Here is a 17,462-nt window from a genome sequence, read left to right as displayed (position 1 = left end):
TTATTTCCCCATTTGCATTGAAGTTTGTATTACTCCCCGTTTGCTAATTATACTGGAGGCCTGGGTTGTGTGCGCTTTTATTTGCTTTCTTGTTGAGCTGTTTTGTATCTGGAGCATGTGTGGAAAGATTTAGATTTAAGTGGCTGCCAACACCTTCCTCACCTGTAAAATGAAATTCCTGAGCAGAGTTCTGACACTCAATGATTCTGAGAACACTGGAATCTCAGTTAACTACAGATTTCCAAAAATAAGGAAACGTAAAATGCTTTTCAGTACTTTATGAGAAATTAACAAATATATCCTATATATAGACAAACTCAGAAATGCCTTACCAGGAGTCCCACAGTAATGGAAGTCTTATTAGTGAAAATGTTAGAAACCATAACTACACAATGACATAATATAAACAAGCTTGTCCAACCTGTGGCCCATGGGCCACAGGTAGCCTAGGATGGCTTTAAATGCGGCCCAAAAGAAATTCATAAACTTTCTTAAAACATTATGTGATTTTTTGTTGCAATTTTTTTTAGGTCATCAGCTATTGTTTGTGTGTTTTACGTGTGGCCCAAGACAATTCTTCTTCTTCCAATGTGGCCCAGGGAAGCCAAAAGATTGGACACACCTGATACATAAGCTATTCTCTACAGAAATATGCATAAGCCCAACTTTTCCCTGGAAAAGCAACAAAATTCACATAAGCTTATGCAATATCAACCCAAATGCGATAGATTATTATGGCTAGAGTCATATCAGTGTATATTTCCAGCAGGTTATCATAGATACATTTTTATTCCTGAGTGAAATGAAATATTAAAAGGAAAAATGTACTTCTTATGAGTCCATCTAGAAAACTGATAAGTCAATTAATTTATATTATGCTTGGGCCAGGCACGGTGGCTCATGCCTGTAATCCCAGCACTTTGGGAGGCCAAGGCAGGCGGATCACCTGAGGCCAAGAGTTTGAGAACAGCCTGGCCAACATGGTGAAACCTGTCTTTACTAAAAATACAAAAATTAGATTGGTGTGGTGGCAGGCGCCTGTTATCCCAGCTACTTGGGAGCCTGAGGCTGGAGAATTGCTTGAATCTAGGAGGTGGAGGTTGCAGTGAGTTGAGATTGTGCCGTTGCACTCTAGCCTGGGCTACAAGAGTGAAACACTGTCTCATTAAAAAAATAAAAAAAAATAATAAAAAAATTCATATTATGTTTAAACATTTCTTATGCAGACTTGAAAATAAAATTTTTTAAAAGTCCTTCCTTATATATTACTCTCCTTAAGAAACTATCACAACACCTAATAACTTTTAAGGTAGTTTCCTTTTTAAGAAACAAACTCCAATTTAAATGATTCAAAAATTATAACAATAAATATGCCACATTCATTAAAAGAACAAATAAAGAATATACATCATAAAACCTACAGTGGCTGTTTTTAAAAAGCAGGCAAGGAGGATGTTAAAGTGTTGAGATAAATTTCTAAAACTTTGTATCAATATTCCCACTGCCAACTGATTTCAAGTTAAAATATTGTTCCAGATGAAAAGTTGTTGTTCCTTTTCTTGTTTATTTATTTATTACTTTTTTTTTGAGACAATCTCACTCTATCACCAGGCGCCAGGCTGGAGTGCAGTGGCGTGAACTCGGCTCACTGCAACCTCCGCCTCCCCGGTTCAAGCAATTCTCCTGCCTCAGCCTCCCGAGTAGCTGGGACTACAGGCGCGTGCCACCATGCCTAGCTTATTTTTTTGTATTTTTAGTAGAGATGGGGTTTCACCATGTTGGCCAGGATGGCCTCAATCTCTTGACCTCGTGATCCGCCCGCCTTGGCCTCCCAAAGTGCTGGGATTACAAGCATGAGCCACCATACCCAGCCTCTGGTTTATTTTTTGAGCTAATCCATTTAATCTCTTTTGAGATAACTGGCATACTAAAAGCTCTTCCCCAGGGCTGTCACCTACAGCCCTGCTTTACTCCCTCAGCCCCTGGGAATGCTGCATTTAGCAAAGCAGCACAACTCAAGAGAACTATATGGTGAGCTACAAATGCGAAGTCTCCTGAGTCACCTTACCTCAGACTCATCTGTAGATTCTTCAAGGGACCCAGTTTCCTATAAAGCACATAAAAAGAAAATGGTCAGAAGAGATGACAAAAGAATAACTACCATTTGCAAGAAGAAAGAGTTCTCATGTTCCTACCACTACCCATGTGGCCTTTTTGGAAGAAAATCTACTATTACACTTTACAGGACCACATACTCAGACTTTCACATCCCTCCTGCAACTTCTCCACACCCTGGTAGGCAGATCCTGCTGCTTTCCCTCAAAGAGTTAACAGGTAAACAAATTACCCCAGGAACTTGTCATGTGAGGGCCTGGAAGACTCTCTCCCTTGTTAATAATGGAAACCCATCTGGCAAAGCAGCCTCACTGATCTCGGAAGGAGAGAGGAAACTGCCATCTCAAGTTACCTACAAGCCAATTTATATACTGCAATGCTCTTGTGCTATTAATTATTATGCTATTAATCTGGTTGAGTTAAAATGAATGCCTTGCTAAAACAGCTTTTTAAAAAGAATCTCCTGCAGTGGTACCTGTCTGACCCTGTGTAAACAAGCTGTATAATTTACATGCACTCTTTAAACCATTACCACTAAGACAAATTCTGCCATTTAACAGTTTCCCTCTTGCTAGACAATGAATCTTGCTGCTCTGAAAGAAACAAAGCAAAAAGGGAAAAATTGACTTGATCCTGCTAATCTCTCACCTGTCCAGTGAAAGAGAGAATCTGCTGATGCCACGCATCCTCAAAGAGGTCAGCAAAATGAAGATTTACTTAACGTACTTATAGATATCAATAGCAATAAAAGGTTACAACTAATATGCTGACACTGAATGTAAGCACTTTACAACGATCCATGAGATAAACAAAGAAGAAAAAAAATGAGGCAAGGACATTTTAGATATAACTAATATATTTTCAAGAAAAAAATGAACATTTTACAAGAAGATCAGATGCATATATTACTCAATAAAAGCTGGAGAGCAGGAAAAATGTGAACTAGTGTTTAAAATCATTTTAATTTCATTCATTAAAAATCAGCAAGAGCCTGACACGTGGCAGGCACGCTCCAAAGTACAACACAGTCCTTGCCCTCAAAGGCCATGGGTAAAATGGGGATAAATGTTCCTTGTAATTAAGAATTTTACTATACTTATATTATTAACCACAATGAATATTAGCATCTCCTCTATGTCTCAATGCAGTCTGTTTAGCTTAATGTCAATCCGTGTCTTAGAAAGTTCTTATTCATTTGAAGCTCCAATAATCCACAGTAATATTTTCGTTCTTAGCACTACATTCAAAAAAAAAAAAAAAAAAAAAAACAAAATCATTCCACTACCTGATAATTCCACTACCTGATAGCTGTCCAGAGAGTTAATGACATGTTATCATGTTCTGTCTTCTGAAATGCCTCTCTTCTGCACTCACCATCACAGTTCCTAGTTTTAGTCCCCTTACTGTACTGATGCTTCTCTTGTGGACGTGGTCCACTTTAACATTAACAGTCACTATTCTCACATCTTTACAAAACATCTATTATAAACTGCTCATTATGTTACATTCACCACTTGCATTATAAACTTTCCTAACACCTCTGAGGTCAGAAGAGTGAGGCTTACAGGTTAAGTTTAATGACTTCTAACATCTTTACCATCTCTGCCAGTCACTGAATATTATGTTATCAACATTAGCAAAACAAGGGTTTGATAACTATGCCAATAAATCACACCTAGGTTCTTATTTCCTGGATGTAGAATTCTAAAAAGACACTTGAGTACTCTTTTCAGAAAAATTACATTAAACCTAAGGAAAATTTTTTTTCTCATATAGAATCCACTCAGCTCATGCCTATAATCCCAGTACTTTGGGAAGCCCAGGTGGGATGATCACTTGAGCCTAGGAGTTTGAGATCAGTCTAGGGAACATAGTGAAACCTTATCTCCAGAAAACATAAAAAGAAAATTAGCTAGGTGTGGTGGCATGTGCCTATAGTCCCAGCTACTTGGGAGGATCACTTGAACCTGGGAGGATCGATCGCTTGAGCCCAGTAGGTTGAGGCGGCAGTGAGCTGTGACTGTGTCACTGCAATACAACCTGGGCAACACAGTAAGACCCTCTCTCAACCAAAATAAAACAAAAAAAAATTATCTTAAGTGAAACAACTCAGAAACAGGCAAATACGCATATTCTTACTTATAAGTAGAAGCTAAATAATATGTACACGTGGACAAAGAGTATGGAACGGCAAACAATGGATACTGGGAAGGGTAGATGATGAGAAAATGACTTCATGGATACAATGTATACTATTCAGGTGACAGTGACACTAAAACCCCAAGGTTCACCACTATGCAATATATTTAACAAAATTGCACCTATATCCCTTACATTTATACAAATTAAAGAAGAAAAAAAAAGTCTCCAATCAGCAATTTCAATCCAAAAACTCAAAATCAAATTATACTTTCTCCACAGCAGAAAGCATGCAGAGCCAGAATTTGACACCTTGAGGCATGCAGATCTGAGATCTGAATCTTCAGGGAAAACTGAGCCCTGAGAGTAGCTTCCTTGGCTGCTGGAAACGATGGAAATTCTGAAACTTGCCCTCAGCATGAGTGATGCATGAGTGATGTCAGGAATTAGCCTGTTGTGTTATTTCTTAGCTTCATTCATTCATCAAGCCCTCTAATTAATGTGCTAGAGATAGAAAGGCAAACAAGAAGACATAAAGTAAATGTTCTCGGTAAGAAATCCAAGAAGTTAGGTTCTAAGTAAGATTGAGAAAGGTTACAATTTGAGAAAGTCAGTGGTTTTCAAACTTTTTTTAGCTTCATACTCTCATTTAAAGAATCTAACTTCAAATCCTGAAGATATAATTTATAAAATTATGCTGTTTTCAAAGTGAAATAAGCAAAACACAAAAGGACAAATAACTGCATGATTCCACTTATATAACACAGAAGTAAAACAGAGATTACCAAAGGAAGAGGGAGGATGTGGCTAGGAGTTATTGTTGAATGGGTACAGGGTTTTAGCTTGTGATGATGATTAAAAGTTTTAAATAAGCCGGGCGCGGTGGCTCAAGCCTGTAATCCCAGCACTTTGGGAGGCTGAGGCGGGCGGATCACGAGGTCAAGAGATCGAGACCATCCTGGTCAACATGGTGAAACCCTGTCTCTACTAAAAATACAAAAAATTAGCTGGGCATGGTGGCGTGTGCCTGTAATCCCAGCTACTCAGGAGGCTGAGGCAGGAGAATTGCCTGAGCCCAGGAGGCGGAGGTTGCAGTGAGCTGAGATCGCGCCATTGCACTCCAGCCTGGGTAACAAGAGCGAAACTCCGTCTCAAAAAAAAAAAAAAAAAAAAAAAGTTTTAAATAATGTTCTTCACATGTACCCCAAAACATAAAATGCAATAAAAAAAAAAAAGAGCCAAAAAAAAAAAAAAAAGGTGGAGTGGTTGTCTTAGCACATTTGTGTTGCTCTAAAGGAATACCTAAGGCTGGGTAATTTATAAAGAGTGTTGGGCCGGACACAGTGGCTCATGCTAGTAATCCTAGCATTTTGGGAGGTCAAGGTGGGTAGATCATGACCAACACAGTGGAACTCCATCTCTACTAAAATACAAAACTTAGCTGAGTGCGGTGGCAAACACCTGTAGTACCAGCTACTAGGGAGGCTGAGGCAGAATTGCTTGAACTCAGGAGGCAGAAGTTGCAGTTAACAGAGATTGCACCACTACACTCCAGCCTGGTGCCTGGCGTCAGAGCAAGACTCTTTCTCAAAAAAAAAAAAAAAAAAAAAAAGAAAAAGAAGACAAGAAAATAAAAGAGGGTTATTTCACTTATGGTTCTGCAGTCTGTACCAGAAGCTCGGCACCAGCACTGCTTCTGATGAGGGCCTCAGGCTGTTTCTACTCATGGCAGAAGGTTGAAGGGTAGCTGGCATATGCAGAGATCACATGCCAAGACAGGAAGCAAAAAAGGGCAAGGGGAAGATGACAGGCTCTCTTTAACAACCAGATCTCATGGAAACTGTAGAGTGAGAGCTCACTACCTCAAGGATGGGACCAAGCCATCATGAGGAATCTGCCCCCATGACCCAAACACCTCCCAGCTCTAATATTAGGGGGACATGAGATTTGAGGTGGACAAACATCAAAACTCTAGCAATGGTTACAGTTGAACAACAACATAAGTGGATATAACGCCACTGAATCATACACTTAAAAATGGTTAAAGTGGGGGTAGCTCACACCTATAAACCCAGCACTTTGGGAGGCTGAGGCAGGAGGACTGCTTGAGGCAAGGGAATTTGAAACCAACCAGGCCAACACTGCAAGATCCTGTCTCTACAAAAAATGTTTTCAATGTTTTAAATGGTTAAAATGGTAATTTTATGCTATGTATATTTTACCATAATAAAAAAAGTGCTATTCCAAACAAAGCAAAAGTGATAGGCTGGACGATACCCAGTGATACAAATGTCCAGCTAGGCCAATTCTGGGTAACAGATGGACAGCTAAACTCACAAACATTTCACTTTACCTTTCTTTTGCAAACCAATCCCTTAAGCCCAATCACCTATCCAAACAGCTTTACCTAATGATGTCTGTGCCTTGACATATGGCCTCTCTGATATACTCATCACCTGCCATCAGGATTATCTTCCCAAAGCACAGATCAGATGGCCACTGCCCTCCTCAAACAACCCTCAGTAGTGTCCCAGCCTGAAGAACAGCTTTCAGATTCCCCAGCAAAGTAGTCCTTCCCAGTCTGGCTCCCAACAGATCTTTAGCTTCACTCCCCACTCTCTCCACAAACCTATGACCCTCCAGCCACACTGCAGAACCCCTAGCCAAGATATCGCTTATATCTCTATGCCACAAGTGGCAAATCAGTGGCTGGGGGTCTGGATATGGCCTGCAGGTGTTTTGTTTGGCCTGGGTGGTGTTTTTTAAAAAGCTTCCGGCCGGGTGCGGTGGCTCACACCTGTAATCCCAGCACTTTGGGAGGCCGAGACGGGTGGATCACGAGGTCAAGAGATCCAGACCATCCTGGTCAACATGGTGAAACTCTGTCTCTACTAAAAATACAAAAATTAGGAGGGCATGGTGGCACGTGCCTGTAGTCCCGGCTACTAGGGAGGCTGAGGCAGGAGAATTGCCTGAACCCAGGAAGCGGAGGTTGCGGTGAGCCGAGATCGCGCCATTGCACTCCAGCCTGGGCAACAAGAGCGAAACTCCGTCTCAAAAAAAAAAAAAAAAAAAAAAAAGCTTCCATGTAAAAACCTATACCCCTGACTATATTGTCTACGTAGAATCCACACTTCCACATCAGTTGGAGCTGAGTGGTTACACCCAGGACAGAACAATGCACTCCACCACCATCGCCACCACTCCCAATTTCCAACACTAAGGCACTCCTGCTCATGTGCACCGACACCTGCCTGCCTGAATCTGTGCTGCTTGCTCTGCACTTTCCTCATGTCATTCCCACCACTTAGAAGTCCCTGGCCCCAGTATGCACTCATCCTGATGGAATGCTATACAGGCTCAGCGGACCCCTCAGGGACACCCCAGGGAGGGGTTGCCGGGCACTCAGCCTGAGGACCTTCACTCTCGCTTCAACATCAGAGCTTGGTTTTTATGTTTCTTCCCATACCCCTCAGCTAGCACCTAATATTAACTGCCTTGTCCTACTAGTACTCATTTTAAACATGCTGTGGGTAAACCCAAAGGCTTTGCCCTCTTTGTCTCCCAGTAGCCTACTGGAAGGACATGTTGCTGGTGATGATGATGAGATAAGCCGCCAATCTAAAACAATATTCTACCTCCTCTACATATTGCCCTTCCACTTAGGAGCAATACCAAACATATTTTCTCCGGACTCATGTCTGAATTATCAGCTTAAGAACTTAGGACAGTTACAGAAAGGGAATTGCAGGAAGGTAGCAGCAAACAAGGATGCAGCAATTCCAACAATTCCTTGGGCTCCTAGAAGACTTCTCTAACACAGGCTTTCAATCAACCCCCACCCCTAATCCTCCCATCAGCACAAAACCCTATGACAGTGGCCTCAGAGGTCAGGAGGGGTGATGAGAAAGACTGTCAGCCCAGGAGAGAGAGGATCCAGGACCTGCCTGGGTTGTGAAGTCCTCAGAATTGTAAGGGCCCACACACTGTTGGGAAAGAAAAACGGAATTTGGGGGAGAAATGGTAGGCTGGGGTCTGGGGAAGGCCACTCCAAGCTTTGTGGGAAGGCTGACCTGGCTCTGTGTTGCAGGAAAAAACCAAGCAGACATCAGCTCCAAGAAATCATCTATCTCCATCTATGCCCGGAGGTACATGGGAACACTCACTGAGATACTGCCACCTTCTCTCTCTTCCCAACAAACTGTATGCCCCAGCTGAGCATAATGAGAAAGGGAGTTGTAATAGACCCCACTGTCTGACATAGGCACAGGAAGGAGGAAATATTTTGTGTGGTATATATTTGATATTCCTGTTGTCACAGAGCTTCAATTTAAAAAAGTTCAAAGGAGTTGTGGCCAGTCTTAGACACTCAGGGCCTAGGCTGGTTGAGTAGGAAAGGTGAGGACTGAGGTTACCAAGCCCATTCGACCCACTGGGCTCAGCTACTGCACTCATCTTATTCTGCAAATGAAAAAAAAAATCTTGATGTCTGCCCCAGTGTGAAAAAAAGGACAAACCTGGTAACCCGGTGACCCTGTCCCAAATCTGGCTTTGCATCAGAATCATCAAAACTCAGTTTGGGGAATTAGCTAATACCCACTAATACAATCCACCTTCACAGATTCTGATTCAGTAGCTTTAAAATAAGAGCCTGCAAGAGTGGTTTTTAACAACAACAAAACCGTAAGGAGGCCCAGGCATCAAGAAGAAACAAAGGCAACAGGGGACTCCACAGCCATGAACAGGAAGCAGCATGAGACACAGAAGCCCCTGGCCTGATGAGTGTCCTGTCTCCAAGGTGTTAATGTGGGGGCCACGGGGGAGGCTACTACCAATCAGCTAGTGAACTGGCCTCTAGCCAAACAACGCAGGTGAAGATGAGTGGAAAAACTTACAAAGCAAAAAGCAAGTCCAGCAAAATTGACTCGTGACTACGTTTTAGCTACATGATGGGAAAGAGTATGCCCTCTAAAAATCTGTCTAATCCTATACTTTTGCAACTTCCTGTTTGGGCTTCATTTTTCCTTTAGTTAGTAGTAACGTTGCCTTTTAAATATCTATGTTAGCCAAAATGTAAGAAAAGAGAATTGTGCATATATAAGCCAAGTCCAAGTTTTGATGATTAACCTCTGTCCTATTTATACAATCATTTCAACCTAGTCACTTTAACATACTTCATACTCACAAAAGTTTTAACACACTTCATACTCACAGAAGTTTTAGGGAGGAAAATTCCCAGTTTACAGGCAAGAAAACTGAGGCGCTCAAATTTGTGTTGATTTGATTTTTATTGTAACACAATCACACGGGGACAGACATAATGACAAATGTGCCATCTACTAATCCATAAGTGATCTACAATAAGGACAGAATTCCCCTAACTTCTAAAATGCAGAAGGAGAATTCAAAGTAGACACTCTCCTACTTGGTTCAGGAATAGATGGTCCAATCGTGGAAATACTTTAATGGACCAGGGTCCAGGCTGCTTGAGTAGGAAAGAACAAAGGGTACCTGGGGAGCAGGCAAGAGTAAAGAGAGTATAGAATGTAATCCACACTACATCTGAATTAATAACTTAAAAAAAGTTCAAGTAAGATAAAGCAATTTCATGCAAATCCTACTAATTTACAATTTGACTATTTGGAATGCAATTTTCCCCCTACTAAATTCATTTAAACACTTTATTAAACAACCTAGTACCTATAAAACATGAGTCCTGTGGAGGACGCAGACATAAGTAAGTTCTTGTTCTTATTCTTGAGGACTCAGCAATCTGTAGGAGAGATAAGACAAATACACAAACAACCAGACTTCAAGCAGAATGTTATTCATAAGAGAGATATGGACAAATACTGTTGGGCATCTGTGATTATGAAGGTCAACTATAAATCGTTTTGAAGCTAAGTAAAATTGCTGGTTAGAAGATTTCCAGGCAGAATGCAGAGAATTACTTTTTTCTGTAAACTATAAAATATATATGTAGTTACTTTTGACAACTACCTTTATCATATTAGGCAAAAGCAAGGATCTCCCAATGACTTCTAAAAAATTTTCATTCATATCTAAAAAGCGATTTTAGTTTTAGATCCTCTGAGCTGTTTTATACTACAATAACTCAGTGCAGATGTCACTATTTCGGTTCTTCTGAATATTAAGGTGGGGGAGGGAAGCAATCACCAAAGAAAACACCACTCAGGAAAGATAATGTGGAAAGGTTCAGTTTTGTGTTGCTAATCCTGGAGATTACTGGCATTTATGATACACGATACCAAGACAAAAACATTATGCCAAGTGTTCTAAAAGGTTCAATGTAGCATAATAGAAAAGTTAACAACTTTGTTTTTTCCTCTTTTTTTTTTAAGATGGAGTCTCCCTCTTGTCGCCCAGGCTGGAGTGCAATGGCACAATCTCGGCTCACTGCAACCTCTACCTCCTGGGCTCAAGTGATTCTCCTGCTTCAGCCTCCCAAATAGCTGGGATTACAGGTGTGCACCACCATGCCTGGCTAATTTTTTTGTAGTTTCAGTAGAGATAAGGTTTCACCATGTTGGCCAGGTTGGTCTCAAACTCCTGACCTCAGTTGATCCACCCGCCTCAGCCTCCCAAACTGGTGTGATTACAGGCATGAGCCACCATGCCCAGTCCTATTTTCTCCATTTTTATACATTTTTAGCTTAAAAAAAAAAAAGGTCCAATAAAGCCCTACCACCTTCATCAGACTTCAATGGATTCCTACTGCAAAATGAAAAACAAAACAAAACAAAAGAGAAAAGCCTAGCCATTTTTAATCTATAAAGGACAAGAGTAGGTACAATTACTGCCTAGCTTTCTTTTAAAAAACAACTGAACAATTAGTGAATGTTTGGTTTTTTTCAGTCATTAACAAAAGACTGCTTGGGTTTTCTGTTTTTGTTCTGGTTTTTTTTTTTTTTTTAAACAGCATCTTGCTTGCCCTGTTGTCCAGGCTGGAGTGCAGTGGCACGATCATGGCTTACTGCTGCCTCAACTCCCTTGACTCAAGTGATCCTCCCACCTCAGCCCCCAAGTAGCTCTGACTACAGGTGTACACCACCATGCCTGGCTAATTTTTGTAATTTTTGTAGAGATGGGGTTTTGCTGTTGCCCAGGCTGGTCTCGAACTCCTGGGCTCAAGCAGTCACCCCACCTCGGCCTCCCAAAGTGCTAGTATTACAGGCATGAACCATTGTGCCTGGCCCACCAGTGGTCTTTTTAAGAAAGACAGTGACACCACTGGGGAGAATGCCCACTCCAATTGTATATTGGCTTTTAAAGCATCAAAGGTGGAATGATGGCTCGAGGGAAAATCATTAAAATGAAAAGGGCTAATTGTACTTTATAAAGTAAAAACATGAGTTAGATTTAGGTTCTTAGGTATATTTAAAAAGGTAGGGTATTCTAGTGAAAAGTCATGAGCTTTGGAGACAGAGGGCTGTTGATTTATTATATTACAGATATAGGCCTGAGCAAGTTACTCAAGTTGCCTGAATTTCAATTTGCTTATCAGTAAAAATCAATCATTTAACACATATTAAGTACCAAGCAATGTTCTAGGTGTTGGACATACAGCAGTGAACAAAGCCTTGTCATGATGGAGCTTATGTTCCAAGCTCTGTGGTGAGAGGTACACAGAAATATACAGAAACAAACAAACAAACAAATTTTAAAATACAGTATGTCAAACAGTGATGCGCATTATAGAGAAAAATAATGTAGGAAGGTTTCAAAGAGTGGTCAGGGAAAGTCGCACTGTAAAAGAACACTTGGACAAAGACATGAAGGAAATGAGGAAGAAAGCCTGTAAATATCAGGGTTCCTCAAAAAGGAACAGCATGAGCAAAGGCCCTGAGGTAGGAACCCACCTGGCTTTTTGAAGAATAAGCTGATGCAGAGTCACAGAAGGGGAAGAGGAAAGTAGTTGCAAAAACAAGGTCAAGAAAGGGTGGCTAAGGGCAGCTGGGTCAACGTCCTGTGGGGCAATCAGGCCACTGTAGTGGATATGGGCTTCTCCTCTTAACAAGATGAGAAACCACTGGAAGGTCTGGAACATCAGAGGTGTTTCACCCATGTATGAGAATAAACATTTACCTCACGGAATTCTTTTGGGAGGATCAAATGCAATATGGAAGGGTTTTTAAAACTAGAATATAATATAGAAATGTGAAACATTATTATATCCCTAAATTTGTCTGTGTCATTTTTACATCAGACAACTTTGCCAAATTTTTCTCCACTAAACAGTGGTAAATATTTCAAAGGTTTTTTCCAAGGGAATAAAACAATGGTTTTTCCAAGAACAACTCTCACCATTTCTATATTACACTATATCTAAGAAAATACGAAAGTTTTTTGCTTTTAAATCAAACCATGCAACAAAATTTCAACATGAAATAAAGACGCACAATGTGAAAAACAATCTCATCCTCATTCAAACGAGTGAGTGATGGCAGTCATGATGATATGTTCTTAATGAGCGTTTTCCTTTGAACTACTAAAATGGAAAAGGGAGGCTCAAGTGTTAGGTAAGATACTTTGTTATCTTGTTATCACAATGACCAGCCAAATCAAATTTCTACCTAGTCAAATGTCTTTATTACTGGCATACATAAAACATACAGAACAAATTTTCACTATGAAATAAAAACAAATGAAGTGTGTTGAAAATGGTAAAAATTGTCTCTTAGGATTCTAAACAGCCCATCATCTAGTCACTGTTTAGAGACAATCACTGCAACCGACAGCCCTGTTAACTGGTAAGGAAAAACAGTGTCCTACTGAAATAACACCGGAAATGGAAACTTTACCTCCCCTAAATTCTAGCCTCTTTTTTGGTCTGCTTCTCTTGTCTTTTTTACTACGTCATTTCATATAATGTGTGATTACCACTATTGCTATACGAAAATAATTCATATTCCCATCACTCATTTCTACCCTAAACTCCAGTGCCACATTGCCAGTTGTTGACTGGATATTGCCAGTTCATGACCTGCCAGCAACAAATAATCCCATTTAACTTTTATGGAGCCCAACAGTTCTAAGCACGCTAACGTTGTGTATAAACTCTATCTTAAACCACCCTCTGAGGATGGCCCTATTATTATCCCCATCTTAATACTGGAAAGTTAAATAAGTGGCTCAAAGTAACACATTGAGTAAGAAAAGGAACCAGCACTTGGACCCTAGGCATTTTTGCTCCAAAATCGATGCACTTAATCCCTGCTGCACCGCAACTGTGTTTCAGTTCTGTACCTAAATCCAACAGATACAAAACAAGACTCATCGTCTCCTCTCTCCTAGTTCTTACCGTCCTACTTCAAGTGGAAGGCAACTTAAATTTCAATCACCTGGTCTCTCTTCCGCCTCCCACAGGTAGCCAGTCCCTTAGGTAGCCCGGCTTTCTTGCCAAAATTTCACTGGGCAAAGGGCACAGGAATCAGGGCCCAAGGAAAGGCCGCCTCCCGAACGCGGGGGTGTGTCGGTACGCTTTCCCCAAGTGCCCTCCCCGGGCTGGCATCGTCTCTGCTCTCGGAAAGGAACTTTCGCCCTCCCACGCCGCCCTGCCGCGGGCCTGCTTGTCCTCTTCTAGCAGCTTCGCACCTCCACCTACTCCACTCCACCCTCGCCAAACAGCCCACCCTGGTCTCCACATCCCTGTGCCCTCAACCAGCAGTTGCACTCTTTACCTGCTCCTCTGCTTCCGCCATGGCGCGACCGGAGAGTCACATGACAGACCCGGAAATGAGAGGAAACTAGACACTGGGCCCTGGGCCTTCTGGGAAATGTAGTTTTAACTTCATCTGAGCCTGGAAATCTCTTCCAAGGTACGGACTTAACTAGGGTTTATTTCTGCTGTCAATTCTCCGAGCTCCTTGGAGTTCTGCAGTGAAGACTCTGAACATAACCATTACTAATACTATAGCTTATTTTATTGTTCTTGTTTCTGTGGTTATTCTAGTATTTATTAAGCGCTTACTGTATCACACCCTCGGTTTATAGCTTTGCATAAATTATCTCATTTAATCCTCACAGCAATCCCTACTATCATTCCCATTTACAGGGGAGAATACCGTAGCTCACAGGTCGTGCATCTAGTAAGGGGCAGAACTGGTAATAGAATTCAGCCTTCTCTGATGCCAAAGTCTCTGTGATTACCAAATGCTGCTTCTGCCTTTTTTTTTTTTTTTAAACCTTTTTAAGTATATTCAGTGAATATAAAGCAGTCTTTGCAGTGGAGAGCCAGAGAACAATTTATAAGCCAACAAATAGCATTATTATTTTTGCTTTCTACTTTAAATTGTCTTCTTCTGTCATGTGAATACTGATTTAAAAAAAACTCAGTTGTTTAATAAATTAATTGTTAAACCTTTGTTGGGGATATTCAACAGGTAAATGTTCAAGTCAAGACACAATATAAAGTTGTTCTTGGCCAAAATCTGCACAACCACTGTATTACTTCCAGCCTCCAGAATGACTGATCCCCTCTCCATGTTTCTGAACATTATGAATTCTGTTTCTTAATCCTCAGGAATCTGCAGCATCTTGTTCAAAGACAGGCATTTTAAAATTCCCATTCACTGGAGTAGCTGGTGACCAGCAGAGGGCATCGCAAATGGCAGCATGTGGTGGTTGCCTCAGTACCTTTTTTGACTCCCTGTGCTCAGTGGCCCAGAAGTCAAGGTGACATAATCTCTGAGACATGTGTGTTCTCTCTGGGGCCTAAATAGCTTTACCTCCAGAGTCAGCCACCAGCATTGGCATTGTGGCAGAGACAAGAGTAGGAAGGTGGAAAAAGGGAAGGCTTCAGGTAGGCCCTGGTTGGAGGCTGTTGGCATGAGAAAGCTGCAGGTGGCTAACTAGAAGTAGGGCAACCTACGTGACTGGTTAGGGGTGGATATTTGGTTTTCTCTGGCTGATCCTATTTGGGGTGGGGATAAAAATTAAGGAAGTTGTCAACTATCAATAAAGTCCTGGTCATTTTAGGCTGATTGTTTCAGAGGTTATAGTTAAGTTTCCTAGATTGTTACTGGAGACGGCATTTTGACTGTCAGGCTAGATTCCCGAGTTGTCTATTGTAGACAATGGCTTGGTTTCCTGGGCAAGTTGCTGAAGGTTGCTTCAGACTCTGGGTCAGGGCCCTATTTTAATATATAGTCTGGCCATTGTCTCTTTATGTATTCAGTCTCACAATTTATTTTCCCCTTGAGCTACATATGAGACCTCTAAACCCTCCTACCATCAAACATTACATATATCATTTTTTACACATTTTGTCAATTTAGCTGGGGGAAGTAGTATTAATATTTTAATTTTTGTTTTAACTTGTATCTCTTTAATTTATGATGAGTTGATGTTTTTCCTAAGTTTACTGGCCATTTCAACTTTCTTCTCTCCTTTCTACTCTTGCTCTTTACCCATCTTTCATAGGAAAGTTGATCTTTTTCCTGCTTGGCTTGTAAAAGAAATGTTCAGTAGATATTTGGTTATTTGGTTTTGAAGCTAAGAGGAGTCTGGTGCTGAAGGTAAATAATCGGAGGTTTTTAGCATATATTAGGATGGTACAAAAGTAATTGAGGTTTTTGCCATTACTTTTCATTGATATTTGAAGTATAGTATTGTGTAGTATTACAACCTAAGACAGAATGTTAGAAAATACATGGATTTGAGGGAACATTGAAGGGATAGAGTTTAGACTCACTGTAGTGGTTCTCTTGCTAGATTCTTGTGAAATTAGTGTGCCTTGATTTGCACCAAGGGATTTTATTGGTAAAATCAAATAGTCACTTTATTTTCCCAATTCACAGAAAGAAATCAATTGATTAATGGGTAAAATATTTTATTAAGGTTTTCACATGTGCTTTCTTGAAATCTTTGATTTTTTGCTGTTACTTCACTATAACAAGGACTGAGACGTAAAAATACATAAAAATAGTAAATAAATCCCAACAATAAAATCAAAAAGAGACTATCAAGCTTGCTTTGACAACTCCTTACTTTCAAACATGTACCATCTAGCAGAGTGTCTGGTGCATAATAGGATCACTATAATTATTTGTTGACTGAATCAATTAATTAATTGGACATCTTTCCATTCACGGTGTTTTCTCAAGAACTAGACTATTTGGTGCCCTGCCACCTGAGTACGTTTCAGACATGTTCTATGAGAAAATAAAAAGATATCGAAGATTTAGAGCAATAAATGGCACAAAAAAAGGGGTATCTGGGAAGTTTAAGTGAGCCGTTGTGTGAGAGTTTGAAGGTGTGAGTGATCAAATCAGTTGGCAAGATCAGATGTGACTTCAAGGAGCACATCCAGTGGCCCTTAAAGGATAGGTAAGAGGCCGATGGTAAGAGGAAAGGGAGAAATATTCCATGTAAAGGGAACAGTATAAGAAGAGACATAAAGATGTGGAATAGCATTCAAAGAGTCAGATAAAAGACCAATTAAGTAGGAGGGTGCTAGAGTCTGTTGATATAAATCTGTGTATAATTCCACTGGCAGTTGTAGCAGAGACTACTAAATGCCTGTCCAATATCCATTCACTTCTACTTTATTTGTAAAAGAACTCCTAAAATATTAGGGGCAGCAATATGTTTAAATAAAAGATATTTCCTGGTGTCTATCACAGTTTGATATGGCTACATGAGTAAGTTCTGGTCAATGATATACAAGTGGAAATGTTATGTGTGCCTTTCAGGGAAGTCTCTTAAAGGGGAACAGACAGCTAGGGATATCCCTTTTACCCTTTCTGCTATTAGATTCTCCAACTACCGTATAGGTCCCTTAAGTGACCTTGAGGATGAAAACCAAATTCTAAGGATGAAGCAGAAAGATACGAGAAGGCTGGATCCCGGATGAATGAAGCTACCATGCCACTCTAAACTGCCTGCCTCCAAACTAATGTTTTTTGAAGCAGAGTTTTACTATTGTCGGCTCGGCTGGAGTCCAATGGCACCATCTTGGCTCACTGCAGCCTCCACCTACCGGCTCAAGTGATTCTTCTACCTCAGCCTCCCAGGTAGCAGGGATTATAGGCATGTGTCATCGCACCTGGCTAATTTTTGTATTTTTAGTAGAGATGGGGTTTCACCATGTTGCTAAGGCTAGTCTCAAACTCCTGAGCTCAGATGATCCACCTCCCTGCACCTCCCAAAGTGCTGGGATTATAGGCATGAGCCACTTTGCCCCGCCT

The 17,462-nt window shown here is 40.8% G+C and overlaps 1 protein-coding gene across 2 annotated transcripts in view; it reads right to left on the bottom strand.

Moving 5' to 3' along the window:
- VPS41 (VPS41 subunit of HOPS complex) overlaps positions 1–14,026 on the bottom strand; it is a 186,473-nt gene extending 172,447 nt beyond the window's left edge. Inside the window, exons 1-2 of one of the 2 annotated variants that reach the window (XM_003930754.3) lie at positions 13,956–14,026; positions 2,069–2,107 (exon numbers count right to left, since the gene is read on the bottom strand). In XM_003930754.3, coding sequence (XP_003930803.1) covers positions 2,069–2,107; positions 13,956–13,976 — 60 coding nt within the window. In that variant the 5' untranslated portion in view covers positions 13,977–14,026. The remainder of the gene's footprint in view (positions 1–2,068; positions 2,108–13,955) is intronic. The other variant, XM_074379801.1, reaches the window with a different exon arrangement.
- Between the last annotated feature and the right edge of the window lie 3,436 nt (positions 14,027–17,462).

This window comes from Saimiri boliviensis, chromosome 10 (assembly GCF_048565385.1).
Source record: "Saimiri boliviensis isolate mSaiBol1 chromosome 10, mSaiBol1.pri, whole genome shotgun sequence".
NCBI lineage: Eukaryota > Metazoa > Chordata > Mammalia > Primates > Cebidae > Saimiri > Saimiri boliviensis.
This window is presented reverse-complemented; position numbering and strand designations above follow the sequence as displayed.